Below are 25,516 nucleotides of genomic sequence, written 5' to 3' on the forward strand. Positions count from 1 at the left end.
CATGACTATGGATAATTGCTCCACCATACTATGGGACAAATATAGTTTACCAAGTTTATCGCCTCACCCTTCTTAAACAAGTTTTTGTTTCAAACACATTAGTTTGTTCTTTTTAATAAGTTTCTTTTTATTCATATTGAGTACAAATAATTTTTTTTTTTTTTTATACAAATTGAATACAAATCCTTTGTCCTATTTTAAGTATTCTACTTTATATTTTACCAATTGCAATCTATCACACATGCCTTTTTTATTTCTTAATAAAACAATCAAAATTAACAAACAATTTATAGAACATACATAAAGTAAATATCTTAGAGTGGGGCATAGAAGTTCTTTTCCTTAATATTTACATCAAATACATAAATTGCCTTTTGGTATTACAAGGTGTGTACTCATATTTACCATTGAAAAAGAGAACTGTATGTCCAACTGTTAGATATACACATGTGACATATGAGTGAAGTTTCATAGTGACTATTACTCCATGAAAGCAAATCAAGAAAGTAGAGTTGTACTTTTTCATAGTAAACCTACTAAAATATGGCAATGGCAACTTAGATACAATTTTTCAAATGTTATATTTTAAGTTCTCTATTTAAATTTCATCATATGACCGATTGCATTGAGTAATAAATGATACGGTTTAATTTTTTTTTTTTTTTTCAAAAAGATGTGCTACATTGACTTATATAAACACATCTTTAAACTTAATTGAAAAATGTAAAAAATAGTATTTAAGAAATTGTACCTAAGTTTTACCTTTTTGATAAGTCAATGAATTCAAACAAATCTTTTTGAGAAAATGCTCTCAATGAATTCAAACAAATCTTAGATTAAGTACTTTTTCATTTTGAGAAGAGATTAAGTACTCAGTTTGTAGTTGCACTAATAAGTAAGAACTATAAGTTATTATATTAATGATAACCATGATTTTTGGATAAATAACAATCTTTAGACATCATTTGAGTCTGGTCAAATGAGGTGAAGAAAAAAGACAGAATCTTTTAATTTGAGTTGCCAAAAACTAAAATTTCATTAATAATAACTTGCACAAAAGAGAAATGCCTTACAACATTAAGAAACCAAGTTATTTGAATTGCGGCACATTAATTTAACATGTGAATTTACTTGAACAAGATCTCCCTCTTTGTACCTACATGGTAACGGAGAAGTAGTACACAAAACAATGCCAACAGCACTCATATTGCTTATGCTAGAATGAAAATCCTGTCTCAATCTTAATATTCTACTTTATACTCCATTAATTGTAGTATGCAAAACTTTAGTTATTTTTTTAAAAAAAGAAAAAGAAAAATGTGTAGCAAACTATAATCAGTGGAGCATATATATGAAGTAGAACACTAATAATGGAACAGAGGACTTTATTCTATATCCTCAGTGAACAATTTAAATGACAAACCAGAACCACCTAACTTTTCCTCCACAACCTTGGTCAATTGCTCCACCATTCTTGGTGTCAGATAGTTAACCCAGTCACCAACCACACCCTTCCTAAACAAGGTTTTGTTTTCAAAGTACTTAATAGACTTGCCAGCCTTGTTTACCTCCAACTCCTTCATATTCTCAAAACTACAAAGTTTGGCTATCTTTTCAACATCACCAGCTCTCTCCTCCTCCAAAGAAAATGGGAACCCCAGAAACTCTGCTAGCTTTTTCAAGTGAAAAGTGACATCTTCTTTGAGGTCCTCATACTTCAAGAACAATACCTTGTGAGGTCTCTCTATGCTCTCCTTCCAGTACCCCAACATATGGTCCCAAAAGGGACCAAATCCAATTACGCCCTTACAATACATTTCAAAGGCTTCATCTAGTGACATTGGAGCTTTAGATCCAGGATTAACTTTGTTAAGAAAATGCCATGAGGAGATGAAAGTGTCAAAAGGGTTTCGACAAATATAAACAACCCGGCAACCAGACTTCTTGATAGAAGTAGGCAAGGAAGGAAATGGAAGATGGGTGCCAAAAAGTCTAGGGTGTGGAAGGTTGGAGAGATCAGGAAGTTGGCGGTTGGCATAGAGCTTGTACTCAAAGAAAGGTACAAGATCATGAGGGTTTGAAGTAAGCAAAGGATGATTATTTTCCAAAGCAAAACGCTTACGATTCACAATAGCAAAAGCCAAAGCTTTTAACCATGTGGTGCCTGATTTAGGAATGGTGGCTAATACAACATCGTTGTCACTTGCTTGGAAGTGCCTTTGGAATGAGACTATGGATTGGATTTCAATTGCTTGGCACCAAAACTCTTGGTACTTGTAGAGATGAGGGGTTCTCCACCCTTTTTCTTTGGGAAGAGAAAGAAGAAGTTCCTTGCATTCATGGCTTAGTTCTTCTTCTCCTCCATTACTTGATTGGTTTTTTGGGTAATTAGTGATAGTCATTGAAGTAGTAGTATTGATAGAACTTGGCATGAAAATTGGGTCACAAATGACCACTTATTTATAGTTGAACTTGTTCATCTTTTGGTACTTGAAGGGTTTGGATATTTTGTACACGTCGAACATGCATCACAAACACCATATTGTGGGCTTACAACTAGTTATGCTTCTTGTACCACTTTTGGCATGTTTTGGTTACCTTATTAAGTTTTCTACTTCTTTACGTCTGCCTAGCTAAGTTGGGCGTTGCTTTTCTGATAGTGACTGAATTGAAATCCTTTGCCCCCACAGCTGGTACTATTATATATTTTCCACGAGGAAAATGCCTTTGTTATTCTAAAAAATATTTTGCACATTTTAAAATTCATGCACCCAACAAGTATCTCTACATTAAGAAAAAATATAAATTTTTTTCCTCCCGCATGGATCTTTGCCTGCTTATCAATCACCTCTTCTAAACTTTAAAAAAATTGGAGTTTTGTGCAATAGAGTCAACATACTTTTGTATCGTTAAGATAGATAAGAATTTAACAGCAAATTATCAATGAATTAATACTTGCAAGTTTATAATTTTGATAATTATAATGTTTCATCTTTTTTTTTTTTTTTTCACGTAGTTTGACTGTGGCTGCAATTTGGCTTCCAAAAATTTTTCTTCACTCAAGGAAAAAAAAAAAAAAGTTTAGGACAAATTTTAGATATTTCACAAATTTGATTTTATAAAAATTAATCCGAATTAGCAGTTTAAACCCCAATTTCTTATAGGTATTATTGATTTGTATTCTTCATATATGAGCAATGCCTCAATCAATGAAGAAAGGGGAAAAAGTGAGTGAAAAATAAGAGCAAGTGGAATATTTAGAATTAGAAAGGATATTTTATCAAATTATTTATGGACTAAACTAATAAGAAATATAGATATATATAAATAAAAATAAAAAAATAAAAACACAAAGAAATATCATATACAACCATCAAGCAGTCCCATTAGAATCAAAATGTTGGGGTGGGGGGGGGGGGGAGGCATTAGTTGATTTATGTGGTGTTAGACAATTGGGTTACCTGTTCCTACCCAAATGGTTTAAACACTTCAAATTGTTGAGCCATTGAATCTTATGAATAATGGTGGTAATGTCAATGTAATAGAAGACTCCACTTTGTAGCCATGAGAAATTTGATGCTCTCTAGTCTACTCAATCCGTTTCATTTTGGAGTACCGTATATACCACCTGATTCATGTGCACTAAAATTGAATCAGTCATAAAATTGATAATGAAGTTTGTAAGAATAATGTTAGAAGCTTTGAAACATATCCACATCAAGGTCAGCATTATACACATACATGTGAGTGTAATATACAATATATCATTTTAGAGGTGTTGAGGGAAATTTTTTTTTTCCTTAACCCCATAAATCCCACATAATATTTCATGTCTTGAAATCTTAGTTAAAAATAAAACTTATAAGTTATTATTACATTATAAGATCATTGATATTTGCCTAACATCTAGTTAGGTAACTGTAAGGGCGGATTTTGGGGCCCAGGCCCAGTGAGCAGGCGACTCTGACCCAAAAGACCCTTAACAATGAATTTGTAGAGAGTGGGTCGAAGAACTAGGTCAAGACAGAGTGCACGTAATTGTCAGTAAGCCATGCAACCATGTAAACGTGGGAACGTTTTATTAAGCTTCCTGGGATAGCAGTTCATGGAACAGCAACTTAAACTTTTCTTACAGAACTTCTCTCTTTTTCTCTCTCTTTTCCTTACTTTTTGCTCTCTGGCTTCCGATCCCCTGATCATGGGGGTTTTCTTCTCTTATATAGCATCCTTCGAATGATAATGGCCCTACACTTGTTGATCATCTGGGCCTCTACTTGAGTGTCTGTCCCATAAGAAATCATCCTCCTTTTCTGTGAGTTGCACTGGCCAAGATAATACTGTTCTCCTGTCCTCTCCACATTAATGCGACTGAAAAAATAGCTTCCTTGCATTTAATGCGACAGTTGTGGTTGCCCTCCTGTGCGTCCAGCATTTTCCTTCGATTTGGAACGATTTCCCACTATGTGAAGGGTTTGCGTTGGAGTCCCATTTGATGCGTCCGAGGAGACGTTCCTCCTCGGACGCCTCATAAACAGGCCTGGCCCGGCCCAACAGGGTTGGGCTGGAAGCCCTCTGGCCATGTCCTCACCTCTTGTCATGATTGGGCCCCACATGAGTACCAAGGCCCACTGTTGACTGATGAACTTTACCCCCACAGTAACTTATATTCATCGATATTTAATGAGTTATCTTCTAGCTTAAGTAGTGATTTTATTGGAGAAAACTATAGTGACAATGGAAAGTAGTGAAAGGATTAACTAATATATACATGTGCTCGTAATATATAATATATAATATATCATTTTTTATCTTAAATTTAGTGTTTATATGGGAAAAGCTAAATAGCTTTTAGCTTTTTATTTTTTGTCTCACGTTTCTTTCTCTTTTTTCTTTTTTAAATTAAACAAAACTAGTTTTTTTTTTTTAATTAGCTTTTTGTTGCACATTTAGTATAAAAATTACCAAAAACTATATATTTTTATAAATACCATGCAAATAAACTATTAGAAACTACCAGATACCTGACCGACACTTAAAATACTCAAATTATAATATAATTAAATTTATAATGGTAAATTTTTATTTCAATAGTCAATTGATTTTTGTTTCCGAGTAGCTTAAAAATAAAATAATTTAAAAAAATTTGAAATCTTAGTCTTACAACAAAAATCCTGGAAAATATGAGAAAAATATCCTGAAAATAAAAAATTTACAATATATGTTACAATAAAAAAAAAAATTGATCAGGATCTTAAATCTGGATGAGATTTTGATCTCACTCATCTATTTTTTCAATAAATAAAACTTTGTAATCCTTCTATTTTAGGAATAAAATTATCCTTTAGAGTCTAAACTCTCTTATACGAAGGAGAATATGTTTTTTCAAAAATAAAATTGAAAAAGAGAAGCATAAAAAAAGCAAGAATAATAAAGACTAGTACTTGATGTAAGAAATAAGAAAAAAAAGTGAGGCACAAAATGGGTGAGAAGTGAGAACTAAAAAAAAAAAACACTAGGAAAACATGTGAATGAACATCAATGTGTTTGGTACTCAAAATTATGTGGTGTCAATTACATGGTTTGGTAGTTGGCATTAGATATATTTAGTATTGAAAAAAAAAAAAAAAATCCAAAACCTTGCAATTTCAGCTCTTCTTCATAATTCCTTTAGATTTTCACACTCGTCAAATCTTGTAAAATTATAACAAAAAAGTGAGGCACAAAATGGGTGAGAAGTGAAACTAAAAGAAAACACTAGGAAAACATGTGAACGAACATAAATGTGTTTGGTACTCAAATTATGTGGCGTCAATTACATGGTTTGGCAGTTGGCATTAGATATATTTAGTATTGGCAAAAAAAAAAAAAAAAAAAAAAAAATTGCAATTTCAACTCTTCTTCATAATTCTTTGAGATTTCATACCCGTCAAGTCTCGTAAAATAATAAGGAAGAACTGAAATACTAAAAAGTATTTTTGTCCCAAATCACATTTGGCATCATTTCTCAAGTGAATTATACCAAAAGACAAATCTTCTGCACGCCTAGAAAACATAAGGACAACCGACATGGTTTTACTGTCAAGATTGTGGACAGACAAAGAACACAACCACAATTACACAACACATTACACATACACAAAAAAAAAAATGTACTTTTCTCAAAACTGCCGATGTATTTAGGTTTGTGTCTTTAAAAAGAAGGTACATTAATTTGTGTGGGACCTTGTACACATGGTTTCCCACGTGGGACTATGGTTTTATCTCCTTTGCGCCATTTAAAGTCCATATGTAGTTGTCTAGATTTGTAGGCATGAGTTGTCGACTTGTCGGTCTTAATTGTTGTGATTTTTGAGATTTAATTTTAAGTTAATTTTAATAAAATAAATAAATCTGATTCTCAAAGGTAGTGTCAAAATCACTCACTTTTTATTGATGAGGCAAAAGTTTAGGTTTTTCCTTTTTCTTTTCTTTTTTTAATTTTTTAATTTCTAAGCTATCAAAAATTATGAAAGGTCAAACTCAAGTGTAACATTGTATTTTATTTCAATAAAGGTTGGCTCCTTATTTTTGTGCTGCATTTTGTGACATCTTGACTATGAAACTTTATTTTCTTATAAAAGTGGTAAAGCGATCAAGAATTATTTAAAATGAATTTAAAAGAATATTGTGGTTAATTAACTTTGATACTTTTCTTGAACACAGTTTACTCTAATTCAAATGATAACCCCTATTTACAATAAAATAGATTTAAGGTGAAGCTAGCATTGGGTTAAACAAAACTTCTGGTAGTACATCTTGCTTAAAATGCATACCTACATGCATAAACACTTCTGTGTATATTGTCACACATATTAATTTTTTCCATTTCTAGTATTTGATAATTGAGCAAAATATATATAAGAAGTGTCCGCAAGAAATGTACTCAGAAAATAGTATTCAAATAATTTTTTTATAATATCATACAAATATGAAATGTGTACAAAAGACGTACTTAGAAAGATTGTAACTATTTTTTTTTTTTTTTTGGTAATTAATAACTCTGAGACTCTCAATAATATTTTTAATAAAAATTAATATTGACATACTTGTAACATTTTTGTGTACATGGCATGCCCCATATCTTCCACTTTTCAATTATTATATTGATTTTTCTTTTAATTTGATCCCTAATAAAAAAATAACCTAAGAAAAGAAGGGTAAATTTTGCTTCTTCCTTCCTTAACCTCCCCAACTCTCTAACTTCAAGTTGACAATAAAAGAGAATGAAAAAGAAAAGCATTACAATATCAAAAATTATTTAACCTCTTTAGCTTAATATATTCAATAGAATAATTATAACCACAAATTATAATAAGGTGTTATCTTATCAAAATTCACAAGGCCTCAACCATTTTTACATATTTATCATATTACTTAACCGATACAAAACGGTTAAATTAAAGTTTTTCGTATGCATTTGTGTTATAACTGCTCTATCCCCTCTCCTTTGTGTGTGCATCTTTTCTTTTCTTTTCTTTTTTCTATTATTATTATTATTATTATTATTATTATATAAAAAATAAAAAAAAACTTACATATTTAATCGTACTTAGAAAGTGAATGAATAGCATCACATGCGTACGTAGGTGGAAAACTATATGTATTTTACATAATTTCCTTGTACGAACCCTTAATAAATCTAAGAAATGTTTTAAACAAAAATTAGTGAGGGCCTATCGATATTGATGGGATAGAGCTCAACTACAGTTTATCTGAAATAGAATATTGACCAAAGAATATCACAAATTCATCAGGAAAAATATATATAGTGGTTCTTTTGCAAATTCAAAGCGCAATTATCATTGAATTTTTCATATATATTGAATAATTTGAATTTACAATACTTGATGTCAGAGTAAATTACTCTAGGTTTACGTATTTCTTTTTAAATTAGTAATGAGTCTATTTCAAATTTTTTTTTTTTTCCTAATGAATCAATTCTTTTATTTTTCCTTCGTATGAATCACATTTGTTGAAATCTTTAGTTTTAGTCATACAGCTGAATTATATGTTTCGCCATTTTTGTGGAACTTATCTATAATTGATAATTGATATTGATAATGATAATGACCCTTTACCTAGTTCTTAAGGCAATAATTCCAAAAATTCCGAGTTAGCTTAAAATGTATGATCCACAATATGTTTCCCAAAAAATCAAGACTCTATGAATTGGCAAGTCTGTCACTGGTCCATAGTCTTCCTTGGGGGACTTCTAATGCTATTTTAATTTTATGAAAAGTTGTGAAAATGGAGAGTGGAAAACATTCTTTTGCATTGATTTACCTGGTAAATAAATACCTACAAAACAAATTAGGTAGATACAAAGACATAAATGGTAAATAAATACCTACAAAACAAATAAAGTCGCCACCTTTGCCTCAATTGACCTTTCTTTTGTTGATTTTTTCAATAAAGTAAATAAAAAATATATATAATTAAAAAAAAACACACACACACAAAAGATGGATCAATAGAAACAAATCAAACGTTGTAGTCTCATCCATGAAAAAGTCCATCCATTCCTACAATTTTCCCACAGAAAGAAGAAAAGTTAAAAATGTTAATGGAAAAAAAATATATTACATTTACTAATAAGAATGAACCCATTCTACGTTATAAAATTCTATTTGTCATAGATAGATGGCATGATGGTTGGCTTAGATGAGTGAAAAGTGTGCTCAACGGCTGTGCATCCCTCTAACAAGACTTCCATGTAGCTCGTATTTACGTTCCTGATCGAACTTTGCAATGAAAACTTAGCTGGATAGCAGTAGCCTCCAGAAGGATATGTGCAGCATACAAAACCCATTACCAAATCCTTCTCTCCTTTTATGATCTTTAGGAACTAAAGAGAATCTCTTTCAACTCATGCCTCGGCTAGCTTTAAGCGGGGAACAATATTCATCGATTGGAGTTCCTGAAAGCATGCCATTGAGTGGTGAGAATTTAAACAAAAAACATCTGTCAACGACTGACAGGAGTAAACATATTCATCCAAGAGTGATCAGTGGAAATGCAAACATTTTTTGCCTTTTTTTTTTTGTAATTGTCTTCTTTCAATTTGTTGTTTTTGATTTTATACATTTTTTTTTTTTTTACAAGAATATAGCACCACATTTAAATGTTTTCAAAACACCACGTGCAAATCTTGATGCTAAAAATACACCATGCCATAGATCCAAATTTAATCTAGCGAAATCAGACAAACTGTATACGAGTTACAAAAGAATGCATAGGTCATTATACAGCTCTTAATGCATGTCAAAAGGAAGATAAAGTCTCTAAAGAGAAAATATTCTTCTTTGTCAGAGAAAATAATACACAGACAACAAGTACCAACACCAAGTTTATGTAGTGAAACCAGGAAAAAAGATATAAAAGAATAACTTGTGTATAGAGACCTCCAACAAATCGAACAAGAAAGATGAGATCTCAACCAAGTTATATAACTTAATGAAAGAAAATATCAACAGAATAAAATGAGAGCTCTGCTATGGATAAACCAATCAATACAATGTCAATTCATACCTGGATTAAGAGCTTGCATGCATACGGAAGCTTCATAGTAGACATACCGTCCCTTTTTTTACAAGATGAACAGATTCCAGTTTTCAGATGATGGTTGTAATATCCTAACAAACCACATATTCTGCAGACCTGCACCAAAAAGCAGATGTTGCCACATACTTAAAGAGCTAAATAAACAAATCAATTCCAAAAAAGAAATTTTTGGTATGAGACAAATTCTTAATTACATGTAGTTCTAGGTCTAGCATAACAAGAATGATGTTGAAGCTTGAAGGACCACAACAATCTTAAGAAAAAAAAAAAACCAATAAACATTTTGCTTACACACAACAGTGTTGCTAAAGGAAATTACTGTAAGTTATAATTAAAAAGCTCTCCAAAGATATCCACAACAATCACAAAAAGCCTTTTCGTTGGTTAGTATCCCTTGTACTGACAGTTTTTGGAACAGCAATAGTGAAGTCCTAAAAAGGTCCAAATAAGCCTTTAGAAGTTAGATAATGGCTTTAAAAATAAAATGGCTTTGACAAACAGCATTGCACTATTAGAGGAGGAGCCTTGAAAGTCTCAAAGACATGCCCAAGTTACAGTAAAAATGGGTTTCGTTCCAAGTGCATAGCTGGATATTTTCCAGCAAGCAAACTTAGCTGGTGTTCCAGATCTGTTCTGGAAGCGGATCTCTATCAACAGTCATGTGTTCTTGCAGTTCAAGGAGGCATCCTTAAGAAGGAAGCTTTATATAGCTATTACAATAGAAAAGAAAGAATAAGAGGGATAGACAACCAGATGCTAATACAGAATCTTATGGGCTGGTGAAGAGCTGATTTCTGATCAACTTCCACCCTATACACAAGGGCTGCAACTCCAGAAAATCAAGAAAATTTCGGGAGAAAGAGCTGAAACTCTGCTGGAATTTTGTCAGACAGCAGTCTTGTACAGGAGAGCTTTGAGGAAAACAGTGCTTAGAAATCATATTTTAATTCTTCTGGCTGAACACAATATGTTAGACGAAATGATGCTAATATACTAGTCTTCCTGTTAAATGACTTACAAGCAAGCATTGTACTACATACTCAGCAAACAATTATCAAGGAGTGGCATAGGCATGAGCTGATACCTGAACCTCAAAAGGATCACTAGAGATCATTAGGCGCTCAAAGATTAACATACTAGCACCATAAGCTATCAAACAATCACGTTCCATTTCTCCTACACGAAGTCCTGGGAAATGAAAGGTTAGCAGAAATTAGAACTATGCAAGGTAAATTTGCATCTGATAAAATATCTAAGAACCAGAAATTAAGAACCTCCATTGCGAGCTCTCCCCTCTGTAGGCTGTCTTGTTAGCAGAACACGGGGTCCATCGGCTCGAGCATGCATTTTATCTAGGACCTACTTGTCATGAAATAATGGATATCAAAAAAATCAATATCAAAAATAAATATTTTCAAGCTAATGTTCTAAACCAATATGACATGCTTTATGTAACAGGGAAGAAAAGGTGTGATACAACAAAGAAAAATTACTAGGATTATTTAAAACTACAACTAATAAAGGCATTTCTGTCACAGAAATTCTAGATGCTATGAGTAAAAGAATATCAACTAATCCAAATCATAGAAACAATGCTGACTAGAATCACCAGACATAAAAAATAGACATGCCATGCACCAAAAGATCTCTCTCAATTTATTCAGGTTGGAACGTCAAGGGAATGTCAAAACAAGAGCCTCAAAAGGTTAAAAGAATCACTGATGAGGCAAGGAGGGAAGAGCAAGATAGGAAACTGTAGGTTTTACATACACTGATTTAGACTCAGCTATACCAGTGTAAATGGTGTGAGGTATCTGCTTCATGATCAAGTGAGAATCACACTTGTGTTCAAACAGAAAGCTTTAGCCTGAAGGCAATTCCCCTTTACCTTCTAATTTCATCCACCAGTCAAATTTAAGAGCACATATGGTCAAATTTAGCCGCTTATCAGCCTCCTGTAGTGACTAAACAGTTCATCAAGCAACTTAAGGATGTTTCAATGCATGTTAATAACCCCAACAACCCCACAAGAAACCAAATAATGGTAACAACATAAAATTTCGAACCTAGGATTCATAAGCATGATTGGACTCTGGAACATAATAAAGGAGGCTTCGAATCTTACCATATGTTTTAACTTTTGATAGTAAATAGGACCCATGAAAATATATGCTTGCAGTGGGCAACCTGTGATACCTGGAGAAGACAAAAAGTATTAGGAAGTTTCCTTTCATATGCAAGCAAGGTCTAGTTCACAAACATAAGTACACAAAATAGTTATTCCATTCCAAGGTCATATTCCATGCACCAAACTTGCGACACTAATGATAAAAAGGAAATGACACAATTTAATTATTTTTGTTATGAGAACATCCAACTTATATTAATGATAGTAACTTCCAGAAACATGCTAGAAATCCATTGTCTAATTTAAATTGAAAATAAGTTTCCTTTCACCCCTAGGGTTTCAAAAAATTGAACACAATACATAACAAAGCTCCCAAAGAAGAATTAAAATGAATGGTTGCAATAGAATTCCCATATGTACATATTTCAGATGTAAAAATTTTAACCTGAATAGAGAAAGTCTTTGCCGTTGTAGCTAAAGCCTTTGTTCACAAGAATTTCACTGTCACAGAGCAAGGAAGCATGGTAAAAAAGAATGAAATATGGAAAAATGCATAATAATCAGATGCCATAGTAAAGATGCAGAAAGCACCTCATAGCTTCAACTGTGTCTGCATGACCGCTTGGTTCCCCAAAGGCACTGCCATAATGAAACCTACCACATGAAACTCCAGCTTTACCCCCAAGAAGCTCTATCATCTTCCCCACTGTCATTCGACTGATGGTAACAGAATATCAAAACATTAAGTTACATCTTGGGTGCTTGCACTGCTAGCAACTATAGATTATAACACAAAACATGGATGATTATGACATGGCACGAGGCCAGTCAAGCATAAGGGCTGAATTTCACGTTCCATATGATTATTGCAGTTGAGTCCTCATGTGCCAAGTTTGTAGAAAATTGGAGGGAAAATTAATTAGTGGCACATGCACATGTTAGATTTTAGAAAGTTTTTAGAAGCAAAAGCCATGTGCTTTATTAAATCTAGCTTGTAATTAGTATGTTACAATTGTACTCAAGCATGTGATAAATGTGAATTAGTTATGGACAATGTCATCAACAATAACCAACTCCCAAGCTATAAATATCCATGTACATGCATGGTAAGGATAGATAGATTGATAGTGAATTTTAGAATCTCATATTTGAGTTTAGATTGAGGTCTGAGTTCCCTCTCTTTCTTTACTTCCTCTCTCTCTCTCTCTAGAATCTTTCTGTACTGAAAATTCAGTATTAATCTTCTTGCGTCACTTGCTTGTTAAGTTTTCCACTATTCCAAACTTTTAACTTATTTACCTAGGAAACCCATGAGGATTCATAATCAAATCAGGGCAAATGCCACGTTCAGAAAATGGGAAGTCTTCCTGCTGGATAATGGTGCCACAAACTCCTTTCTGCCCATGTCTGCTACTAAATTTGTCACCAACCTGAGGGGGCAAGAAATACAAGAAAGAAAGTCAACCTAAAATATAAGATTTGTATAGCATATAAACTGAGGCCAGATTAGAAATTCTTTACCTCTGGCCTACGAGTATGGCGAATTAAGAATTTGATAGATAAATTATTATGCCTATCATTATAAAGAGCCACTCGATCCACTACACAAGACTCCCCTTCGGGACCCTTAAATGTTTGTTTACTGCTCTTATATCCTCTGCATTTAAAAACAAGCATAAGCAATCTTGTTGTTAAAGGAATCTATCAAGAATTTTCACCAGAAAGTGAAACTAACATATTTGGTAATTCTGATGGTGGTACTCTCGTCCCCCTTGTAACAGCAGGGGACTGTTTATTTATATAGATATCTTGTGGGCTAATAATTTCCCCTGGTGAAGCAATCCCATCATCATCCAGTATCTACACATGTTAGAACATATCAGAATTAAAGAATATACAGGAAACATTTGCAATTCAAAGAAACAAATAACCAGAGAACAAAAGGAAAATGATGAAGAATGGGATCCTTGGGATTCGCAGAGTCAATCTGGCTTCCATAAAAAATAAAACCTCATAATAATTTCCAAATGTACTTTCAGCATTCTCAGAGTATGGGAAAAAAATTAACAGGGATATCTTGGTTAACTTTCAATTGGGTAGTTTGCTTTCATTTTTTTTTTTTTTTTATAGGTAATAAAAGCTTTATCGAAAAAAGTACATCGTGTTCACGATAGTGAACAAAATATACTTGAAATAGTTACAAACAAATCAAGAAGAGGAAATTACAGATTGTAGAAAATCAAATATGGAAAAACATTGTGTAAAGCCCCAAATCCTAGACCACTCAAACAAAGTCCTAATTAGCAAAGATTTCAAAAGATCAACATTGGGTAGTTTGCTTTCATATTTGAACTTTTTTTGGTTATGCTTCTAGCTTTAGTTTGTTCTTGTATATGTATAGTTTGAGTCTCTCTTTGTTATTAGAATCGTTTCCTTTTCAAATAAAGTTTGTGTTTGGTTGAAGCAATTGATATTTGCAAACAAAATTTCAATTAAAATCCAAACAAATGTTAATTTACTTTTTGAATATTATGTCCACAAACCAGGAAATCCCATTCATCAAAACCCATAAAAATATACATAACCATGGCAATTATAACCATTCAAATCACATATGTCCATAACAATGCAATCCACACTTGCCCAATATTATTAATTTATAATTATTAGTATTTTTGATAAGCAAGTTTTGGCCCCAAGTGGGGAAGGGGAATCAATAATAATAATAATAATAATAATAATAGTAATGCTCATCAGTCTTCACGGCATACAGGCTTCATGGTCAACATGTCAATTGTGTTTGCTCATCACTAGCATCCGTTTCCACATCACGTTGACCGATGGATTGTGACCTCATGAAGCTCCCAGTGGAGACACCTTTGTTGATGTTTGAGCAAGGCCAATTGCTGATGGAAGTTTGGCAGCAGTACTGACTTAAGGATCAATTACTGGAGGAATTAGGTTCCAGATGTGCTGGCAACCTCAAGATTGTGATGCACAGCATGTTCTTGTCATTCCCACACGTACATCTTGCTGCTGCCACATGAAATCAGATCCTCTATTCAAGGAGGATCAAACAGAATGGATCTTGTGGTTGCAGAACAGACGGCTAATGGAGTTTGTGATGCTTTGGATTGGAATGGGAGTTGAGGTAAAAATTGGTGAAAAGGAGAGCTGTTTTGGAAGGCTAAGTTGCTTAAAGAAAAGAAAGAATAAACTAGCTCTTCAAGACCCCACTCTTGGAATACTACCTCATAGGTAAGGGGATTTTTGGATTCAATTCCAACTGCTGCATGTCAGGAATTTTGGACTTGAATGCTAATATGAGAACAACTAAATTATCAAAATCTTTAGTGCTTTTGCTTTATATTTAATGATGAGACTCCATTAAAATTCTTCTAGGTGAGAATCCTTGAGGCACTTGGTGAGAGTTGTATTTTTCCTCGACACTATGCTTTGATACCAATTATAGCCATTGCAAGGCTCGCAGAAAGGTATTAGTAAGAACAAGTAATCAAAACATCCAAACGAAAAGAAAGGTTCAGCATTCTTCAACCAACTCCTTGCCTACATCTATAGAAAACATCAATTTAAATCCATTATGAACGATATGGATTATATAACTGCACTCAATGAAAACCTCACAAACAACACTTGTTGTCTCTCACAAACAAAACTGATAACCTTCCCAAACACACACACAAACACACACTCAAATCCACTCACAAACACAAATTATCCCAAATCCCATTACAACCAAAATAAACATTCAACACTTACTCACAAATTTACAGCCCAAAACCTTAAAACAACCAATTGTGCTCTCCCACTTAAACAAGAGACAAATTATCATCTCAAAAGTATATTTCAACCCCAAAAGAACTGCCAAACTACTCTTCAAAGAAACCCACTCGTGTTATTTTAAGGCTCCAGCTACTATTTCTTGGTGAACAAGAAATATAAAACAACTTCTTTGAAATGGAATAAACTTTCCTTTCACATCAGGAAAACAAAAATAGGTAAATTAGTTTTTGATAAGTATAAGAATAATATAAAAAATAGGTAAATTAGTCAAAATGGGAATTTTAGACAATTCCAACAGATCTCCACCTTTTTTTTTTTTTTGATAAGTAGATCTCCACCTTAACGCAAGCAAGTTTTCCTTGAACATATAGACATAGTGTCCATAGCTGAAGCCCCAAACTCGCACATGCCTAAATCAAACCAATTGTAAAACAATTGTAAGCTTGTAGAATCTTCTCCCCAACTAATTTGCTTTAATTGACACTAGATAATATGCTCCGATACCAGTTTGTTGTGATAGCAATGCTAATAGAAAGACGTTGATACAAACAAGAAAGAAGTTAACATGGTTTAGCCAATTCCACGTTACATCCACTGGCAATGCCAATCAAAATCTAGTATCAACAATATATATTACAACTATACTCAATTAATTCCTCACAAGTCATGCTTGAATCTCACAAACTCTCGAAACCTCCCACAAAAACAAACCAACTCAATCCCATTAAACCCAAAACAAACTGTCAATACTCACAAACATACAATCTAAAGCCCAAAACCACAATAGACTAATGTCTCTTACCCAAAAAAGTAGACAAATCATCAACTCACAACAAAGGTATCCTTCAACCTCAAAAGAACTACCAAACTATTCTCCTAGAAAACCCTCTTATATTCTTCTAAGATTCTTCTCCTTTCCCACACATGGGAGGACTATTTGACCCAAAGCCATCAAACCACTTACATTGTTGGCTATATATAAGGCTCCAACTCTTAAACCAAATAGCTTCTTCAAAAAGTGATATCACAATATTTCTTCAACAATGAATAAACTTTCCTTCCACACTAAAAGAACCAAAATAGTTAACTGAGTCAAAATAGGAATTTGAGGTAATTCCCAAAAGAAAATCTCTAAAAGATCATTTTTTTAATAGGTAATAAAATTTTATTGATACGAAAAATACAATGGGTTTACAATAGTAAGCCCGCTGCACTTGAAACGAATACAAACAAATCAAGGGAAAAGCTAACAAAAATAAGGAAATTAGACATGGAAATACAACGTGTAAAACCCCAAATACGAGACCACTCAAACAAAGTCGCAGCTAGCAAAGACTTCAATAGATCTACAGGTCTCTCAATGCTTCAAACGTTCAGGAATTATGTTCCTTCCAAATTAACCACATAAGACAAGCCAGCTCCATATTCCAAACATTTGAAGAAAATTTCCCCAACCAATTCCTCCATGCAAAAAGGAGAGAGAAAATTGTATTCAGCATCACCCACTACCATACATAAGACTTCACTCCACAGATCATGAGAAAACTTACAATGGAGCAATTTTACCATTTCTAATTCTGTTAGTAGCTACTGTTGACAGCTCCTGAACAGAAAATTTATTTATTTATTTATTTTTCGTTTTTTAATTATTATTACTTGTGCAATTCAAACTTGAAACCCTCCATAATCTTTAAACTAGGCTTCTTAACCATAAAATGTCTTGAGCTTTTACCCCATCTAATTGATCATTGAAAACCTAATCCTCAAATTGGAAGGCTGTCCCAAGTAAAGTTCTGAATCACATTCCAAATTTAAATGACAGCCAGAGAAAAACAAAAGTACTAAGTCTATACTATGAGATGCTTCACATAACAGTTTAAAGAGTGACTTAGCTGGACATTGCTAGGAATGATTAGAGTGCATATCTGATACATAATTCACTTCTTATGGCAAGACATTTGAAGACACTGAACGATCTATTCTGTCAGTGAAGCTGGTTTGTTTTTTTTTTTTTTGCGCACTTTATATGAGTGGTCATTCCTTCTCTAGTTTGCCTTTATATGAGTGGTCATTCCTTCTCTAGTTTGCTATAATTTTTGGATTCACGTACTTCCATGTAAATCTGATATACTGCTAGTACACTTCCTGCGTACTGGTTATCTCTTTTCGTTCCTTGGTTAATAAATTTTTGTTCTTCATAAAAAAATAATAAAATAAAAAACTTATTCACTTGTGATAGGTAGAAAACCCTTATCAATAAATAGTTATTTACATTGTCTAAAGCAGTTTTATTACATATTGATTTTAAATTCGTGGGAATAGATATACTTCGACAATATGAGATATAGTACCATCTGTCCCAAATAAGTATGCAGAACAATTGAGATCTATACCATGTGATACTGCACCAACTATTAATATGTATTACCCGCATATGTTTTGCACCATAGCCCTTTCTATCAGGCCTGAGTATCCTGTCCTGTGTGTCATTTTCGTACTTTTGAAGCACAGCACTATACCTGTTAAAGAACTCTAAGATAAGCAGCCATACTTATTTAATTACTTGGGCAATTGAAGACATGCAAGGACTTTTTTATAAGAATAATTTTAGTAAACAGAGACTATATCACGTACAATGAACACAAAGTAGGAAAAATAAAAACATGCTGTGGAGGCAGGTAGTAGAATCTGAAGTACAACCCTATGAGGGGAGGTTGGTGCACTAAGGCTATTTCTGGGCTGTATAGGGTTATGCTTTGGAAATATATTCAGAGGGAGTGGACACAGTTCTCTCAATTTATCAAGTTTGCCGTCAGTGATGGTTCTTGAATAAAATTTTGGTCTGATGCTTGGTGTGGTACTGTTAGCTTGAAGGGCACCTTTCCTGAGTTGTCACATTACACAGGATAAGGAAGCACTAGTAGCGGATCATATGCATCTCCACAATGGATCTGTTCATTGGAAAATAAATTTCATACAAGCAGCACAGGACTGGGAATTGGAGTCACTCTCATCGTTCTTGGATCTTTTGTATTCTATTGATGTGCAAGGTCATGAAGAGGATAAGTTGTGTTTGAGCCAGTCAAGTTGCAGGGTTTCAAGGTTAAAGCTTACAATAGAGTTCTAGCCTTCACTGGAGTCGAGCATTTTCCTTGGAAAAGAATTTGGAAGCCTAAAGTCCCAACAAAAGTGGGATTTTTTCTATGGGTTGGATCTTTGGGATAAATACTAACAGATAATCTGAGGAAGTGGAACATTGTGTTGGTGAGATGGTGCTGTATGAGCAAGAGCAGTGGGGAAACAATGGATCACTTGAGGCTGCATTGCTCTGTTGCAAGGGAGATGTGGGATATGGTTTTTGCTCTTTTTGGGGTCCAATGGGTGATGCTTGGCAAGGTTGTTGACTTACCACCTTGTTGACAGTGCATCTAGAGGGGAAGAAATGCAAGAAACTTTGAAGGATGTGGGGGAAAAATACTATATCTGAATTGCACTTCCTAAGAACTTTGTTCAAATGGCTTAGCTGTCATGTTCATCTAGTATACTTCCTGTGTACTAGATGAATTCTAATTGCTTTTCTAATAAAACTTATTACTTATCAAGAAATTGTGCAATCATTAAAAAACGAAACCACTATAGGTGATGAATTTGATACCTTTTCATAACGATACAACGGCCAAATCCACGATCTAAAGATGACTTGTTCATGACAATTGCATCCTCTATGTCATAGCCACTATAGCTCATCACAGCAACAGTGGCATTTTGCCCTGCTCCAAGCTTATCATATCCAACCTAAAATAGCAGTAATTAGTTCACAGCAAAAAATAGCCTGCAATACTTCAAATAATGCATACCAACCAGCTCAATTGTTTTTGTTGTCAACAGAGGTCGTTGAGGATACACCAGCAGGTATAGTAGGGTGTCCATCCGACGTAACTACATATCAAGAGAGTTGGGCAGTATCAGTCATACAGATCAAAATTATGAAAGTTGCCATAATAAACAACTATGGATGATCTATTCACACGGGGAAAGAAAAATGCAAACAAAAAGGTAGTCTTCTTATTTTGTGGAACTTGAACCCACAGAAGACCATGGGAAAGGGAATTTATCACTGAAAAGGAAAAGACCAAATAGACAAGATCCACCATAAAATGTCAAATACAACTACAAAAATAAATAATAGAACAGACAGTATCTGATTAATAATTTATAATTGTGACGTCTCAACGCATTGACCATTTTCTTTTGGCTCCTAATGAAGTGGTTTTGGAAGTTTCAGATTAAAGTTGTAATTCAGCCAAGTTATACACACAAATTATACAGCTTATACAAACAATTGAATTATACTTGATGATTTAAATTTATCCAACACGCATTAAAAGAAGCTACAGAACAACAAAACTATCAGTGATTTCTGTATGAACAGAGGAAAGCATATTTTGTAACTTCATGACAAACATGCTGGAAGGTAAAGAAAGAACAATCGGGCTCCTGCCACAAAACAAAAAAAATTGACAACATAGAATAAATCCACTTGCCTGGTTATATGCAATATTTCCCATAGCTTGCTTCCCCATTGCACACTATGAAGATAAAAATAAGTAATTTCAGAACACAAGGGTGAAACATTTTTTATCACTGAAATTTAGAATCCAAAATAGCAATCAGAGAAGTTATGCACATAAAAAAATTAATAAAACCTGATAAGTATTTCTAGGTGACTGATTGTGATGAGGAAATGGAATAAGCCCAGCACAAACACCTAGGATGGTGAAAGGCTCAATTTCAATATGTGTTGTTTCTGTTGTAGCCTCTCCTTCGTATAAAGCAATCTATGAAATAGATAATTATGCAACAAGAGAAATTGAATCAAGTAATGACAACATAGCATCAAAGGAATTAACAAGTTATTAGAATGTAACAAACCAAAGCATTGTTCTCCTCATTAACATCAAGATACTCAATCAACCCGTCTTGTAAAAAACTATCAAACGTACGGACTCCAGCCTTGAAAGAACAAAAAATAAAATCAGTTTTGAAATTACAACTCTTAATTAAGGAAACAAGGCATAAATTAGACTTACCAACAACTCCTTCATATGATGTTCTTTGATCCTCGAAATGCCCTTGTCAGCAATGACAAGTGGACGACAAACTCGACCTCCATCAGAAGCAACGTAAACACAGCACTGAAAACATGTTTCCCCTCAAAGTCAGCTGTGCAGTTATGATTTTATATACTGGAAAAACATTGCAGAAACAAGATGATGCAGAGGGAAGCAACAAAAGACATAATTGCCACATGCTCAGTTAGAAAAGTAACCTAATCAAGTATTAAAATGACAATCAAGACAGAGATCAAAGTGAACAAAGTGATATAAAATTAGATTATGACAAGAGAATCAATCATAAATTGTAGTCATATTGCATTAGCAACTACTTTCTCAGTGTCCAAGTAATTATGCAGAGCAGCATCTCTTTTGTTTCATGAGTTGTGATGAAACATTTTCCATGTTGTCCAATGTTATTAATATATCTACCAAGATTGTTAAAAGTATTGGGTTTATATTGATGTAATGGCCCAAGAGGATAAGTTATGTTGGAAGCCCATGTTGGGCTAACCCTAACTTCTAGTCTCTATATATACCTTGTTAAGGGTTCAATGTAATTGTTAACTTGAGTATACAGTAAACATGTAGCTACTAGGGCTTTATCCCATGGATGTAGGTTGTTGGTCAAACCGCATAATCCCTCATGTTCCTCTCTCTTTCTTGCATCTACTTCTCTACATTATCTTATCTTAGTCTTTAACATGGTATCAGAGTCGATGATTGTCAGTGGTTGTGTACTTGCTCAACCTTCAAATCTAAGTTTGTTAGTTGTTTTTTAATGTGGCATTTGGTACGGGGTAATGTTTTAGGATTCCCTAAAATGTTTAAAGATTCCCATGTCTGGTTGCAAATCACGCCAGGAAATCAGATGCTAGGGAAATCGAGATTCCCCCTTTAAACCCCTCTTAATAAGAATGTGGATTCCCTTTGAAACAAGTGGGCATCTAGATTCCCAAACTTAAAGGAAATTGCATTTTTAATAAATTGACAATTTTAACCCTTTTAGCAATTAAGATAAAATATAAAACAAATCATCAATATCTTTTCCCTTATCTTTATCTTTTCCCGCCAAAATAACATAAACAGGATAGACAACTCTGTTGATATATTCTTTAACAAAGTTCTATTTAGGTTTCACGTGTGGAAAAAAAGAATTTTGAAGGGGACCCTCCATTATTGCTAGGTATTCACTTTTGTTGTTGTGTGTGTGTTGCTCAACAAATTATTAATAGTTTATATTTTTTTTTCATTATTTATTCAGTGGAAGATATTTTTTTTTTTTTTTTTTTTTCTTAAAGGACTTAGTAGTTCACATTCAAATCTAAGGATAAAATGAAAAAAATAAATAATTCATTTAAAATTCCTAGGAATAAACCAAACATTATCATTTCACATTCCTAGGAATCTTAAGAGATTCCCAATGAAACCAAACATAGGAATAGCTACATTCCTAGGCATCCAGATTGTAAGGAATCACATTCCTAGGAATCTGGATGTCAGGAGTAATGTAGATTCCCCCATACCAAACGCCACATAAGGGCGTCGATGGTTTTTGGTGTAGTTGTGGTTGTTGTTGGTGATTGTAGTTGTTGGTGGTTGTTCTCAGCAGATTGGTTATTGTTGCTGTTGGTTGTTGTTGTTCTCAGCTTGTTGTCTCATTGCCATCATTGGTGGCTTTAGCTGTTGTTGTTGGTGTTGTGGATCCAACATATAGACATAGATTTGACCTGAAATTCAGGTCTGAACGCAACCTAGCTTGGTAGATCTCTGTTTTTGTTGTTCTCGAAAGATCGGTGGTGGTTTTTGACCATCCTCCACTGATTCAGTTGTTTTTGATGTTTTTCGAAGTTGGCATCTGTTTTTGTTGTTTTTTTGTTGTTTTCAGCGTGTTCTTAGTAGCTTTCCAGTCACAGAGGTTGCTAGACGGATATACCAGTGGCTTATCCTCAATCTCTCGGTAGTTTCCAGTGGTACCAAGGTGGTTTTCTCAGTGGTTGTTGCTAGAGTTGTTGGTTGCCAGCGCAGTGGTTGCCAACAAGTTCTAAGGCCGCCAATATGGTTGTTGGTCAGAGTTGACATGTATTACCCTTATCCAGTTCGAAGTTTTAGCTATTCTGTTTCCAGGATAAGGATAACTTAATCCTGGATTGGGAGAAAACTTGTTTGGTGATTTTGGTTGATTGGGTATAGGTTTTGGATGTCCCTTATTAATGATAATGATAAAATAACCCTTATAAAATCTATTACGGGTATTTGATTCTCCCTCACCTCACCTCACTTAAGAGGTCTTTTGAACTTTTGGGTCACCACAATCCACCCCCTTACGGGCCGTGTCCCCATGTGGTACCTACCCACCACCCTAGCCGGTAAAGTCAACTTTGATGCTTTCTATAACAACCCAAGGAAACCACTTTAGTCACATAGACCTCACCACTTTATACAGGCATTGAACCTTAATTGGTATGACGCATTTTAAAGCGTTGAGGTCAATGCAACCAAAGTAGAAAATATCATGCTAGTGATGGGTCAGGGCATGACAAAATGGTATTAGAACAAATCTGGTAACACCATGTGGCTTGGGGGCACTGCAATATGACATGGGCTGTGACGAGGACATTGGGAATTTAAGCTGGGGAGATGTGATACATGAAAGATTTGATTGAATTTGATTGTTTGAGTGTGGGTTATGCGAGTATGTATTGAATCCCACATCAAGTGTTTACTAGGAGGATCTAGGGTAAATAAGTGATTACGAGAAGCCCAAATAGTAACTTGACTAGTGATTTCCTCAGGTCATTACATCAATTATTTTTTCTTTTGTATCATTTTACATCAAATCAAATGCATGAATTACATATCCTCCTATGAAAATATATAAGATTCCATATTATTTCACAATCGCCCATTCAAGGGAAATAACACAGCCAATACCAGGAGAAAGAATAAAATGGATAAAATGGTAGTTTTAAAATAATTTACCTGCTTCTCATTGACATATACACTTACAAACTCGCCAATTTTGCCAGCTCTCCGTAACTTTCTCATGGTAGCAGCAAAATGCTAAAAAAGAAATAAAACATTGAAGGTTAGAGAGAACATAAAAAACTAAATATTCACCTCAATTATATACTTCTAGTACCTGTGGCCTCCGATGCTTGCCAAGGATCAGCCCATTAAATATAACTAGAAAGGAATTTGGTGTGTGAAGCTCTTCTCCAGATAGTAGTTCCAAGTCTTCAACGCCCAAATAGTAGCACTATCACAACCAGTAATTAAAGATAGGAAGAATAAGTGACACAAACATAGGCAACAGTGTCAAATCTTTATTAAATGTGAATACCATTACCATAACATTGAAGCAGAGTGAATATGTATGTCTATATTTACCTTATACTATAAAGGTAGAACTCATACAAGCATCAAAGAGTATTTGAAAATTTCAAGTTTCCACAAGATACTATTCTACCTCAAACTACATATCCGATGCTTTGAATGACAGCTTCCTCAATCGTAGCATTAGATTTACAGGAATAAATCCAAGAATTCCTCTCTATCCAAATAGCATATATACAAGATCATCACAATAGACTAGTTATAGTGACATACAAACTTTTTACCTTGGTTTGATCAATAGCCCACTAACGCTCACTATTCCAGTCATAATTCAGTATAGCAATAGAAGCATATGAAGTAGATCCTGCCAGGAAAAACACACACACACCAACACGTTCCTAAAAACAATGTCTACAGTATAACCTCATCACGAAATTCTATATCTCTACTAAGTCTATTATAAAAATAATTTTAATTTTTTTGGATAAGTAATGGAAATCTTATGCAAATCATGAAAAGGAGTCACCCAAGTATACAGGAAGTATACATCTGGGGATCAAACCAATCAAATACACAAATTACATGCATCCATCAAATCATAAACCAAAGAAAAAGAATGACCTCCTATGATTGACATCCAATCCAATAGTGTTCTAAAAAAGAAAAATTTTAAGTTTGCCATTGTCCTTTCAGAGTATTCAAAGCACCCATTGTTCCTCTCCCACCAAATGCATCGCATCAAGCAATGAGGGACAGCCTTCTAGATAACGCCATCACAATGACGACCAAACTTGCCTTGCCTACTTGCTAGGAGCTCACCACAGTCTTTGGCATTACTTGCTAGGAGCTCACCACAGCCTTGCCTACTTGCTAGTGGAGATAGGGGGAATGGCGAGGGGGAAAAGCCCTTTTCGGTTTGAGAACATGTGGCTAAAGTCGGAAGGGTTCATTGATAGAGTGCATTCTTGGTGGAATCGGCATTCTTTCTCTGGTACTCCTAGTTTTGTGTTTGCCAGAAAACTGAAGGCTTTGAAAGAAGACATCGTTCAGTGGAATCGGTTGGAGTTTGGTCATGTCGGACGCAAAAAGACTCAGCTATTAGAGGCTTTGAAGTTATTAGACGCCAAGGAAGGGGAGTTTGGCCTCTCTGATGCTGAGTCATGTGAGAGAGTTGCGGTGAGATCTGAAGTTGAGAAACTTCTCTCCTTGGAGGAAATTTCTTGGAGACAGAAATCTAGGATGCTATGGATTAAGGAAGGAGATAATAATACTAAATTTTTCCATAAGGTGGCTAATTCCCGTAGAAGGTTTAATCATCTGAGTTTTTTGGAGGTGGATGGGGTGATTTATGAAGAGGAATCCGAGGTGGCTGCCCAAGTAGTAAACTTTTATAAAAATTTGTATCAAGAGACAGAGGAATGGAGGCCTTTTGTGGAAGGTTTGGAGTTTGATCAGATAGATGGGTCGGAGAGGGGTTGGCTTGAAAGGAGATTTGAGAAGGAGGAGATTCTTCTAGCTGTGAATGAGTTGGCTG

At 34.2% G+C, this 25,516-nt stretch overlaps 2 protein-coding genes across 2 annotated transcripts in view; both read right to left on the reverse strand.

The window, feature by feature from the left end:
* Positions 1–1,385: 1,385 nt before the first annotated feature.
* On the reverse strand, positions 1,386–2,414 carry LOC115991387 (cytosolic sulfotransferase 15-like). The gene has a single exon (XM_031115087.1). The coding sequence runs from the start codon at positions 2,400–2,402 to the stop codon at positions 1,386–1,388; it is 1,017 nt and encodes a 338-aa protein (XP_030970947.1). The 5' UTR covers positions 2,403–2,414.
* Positions 2,415–8,510: 6,096 nt separating this feature from the next.
* The window catches only part of LOC115991388 (DNA-directed RNA polymerase III subunit 2-like), a 44,428-nt gene continuing 27,422 nt past the window's right edge, over positions 8,511–25,516 (reverse strand). The window contains exons 12-30 of the mRNA XM_031115088.1: positions 23,789–23,905; positions 23,629–23,709; positions 20,623–20,727; positions 20,465–20,545; positions 20,239–20,370; positions 20,077–20,121; positions 19,394–19,471; positions 19,188–19,327; positions 17,961–18,051; positions 13,464–13,588; positions 13,250–13,385; positions 13,028–13,158; positions 12,320–12,445; positions 12,174–12,229; positions 11,726–11,796; positions 10,875–10,959; positions 10,685–10,788; positions 9,568–9,696; positions 8,511–8,956 (exon numbers count right to left, since the gene is read on the reverse strand). Of these exons, the coding sequence (XP_030970948.1) occupies positions 8,906–8,956; positions 9,568–9,696; positions 10,685–10,788; positions 10,875–10,959; positions 11,726–11,796; positions 12,174–12,229; positions 12,320–12,445; positions 13,028–13,158; positions 13,250–13,385; positions 13,464–13,588; positions 17,961–18,051; positions 19,188–19,327; positions 19,394–19,471; positions 20,077–20,121; positions 20,239–20,370; positions 20,465–20,545; positions 20,623–20,727; positions 23,629–23,709; positions 23,789–23,905 (1,884 nt within the window). The 3' untranslated portion in view covers positions 8,511–8,905. The remainder of the gene's footprint in view (positions 8,957–9,567; positions 9,697–10,684; positions 10,789–10,874; positions 10,960–11,725; positions 11,797–12,173; positions 12,230–12,319; positions 12,446–13,027; positions 13,159–13,249; positions 13,386–13,463; positions 13,589–17,960; positions 18,052–19,187; positions 19,328–19,393; positions 19,472–20,076; positions 20,122–20,238; positions 20,371–20,464; positions 20,546–20,622; positions 20,728–23,628; positions 23,710–23,788; positions 23,906–25,516) is intronic.

The sequence above is a fragment of the Quercus lobata genome, chromosome 5, assembly GCF_001633185.2.
Source record: "Quercus lobata isolate SW786 chromosome 5, ValleyOak3.0 Primary Assembly, whole genome shotgun sequence".
NCBI classification, from domain to species: Eukaryota; Viridiplantae; Streptophyta; class Magnoliopsida; order Fagales; family Fagaceae; genus Quercus; species Quercus lobata.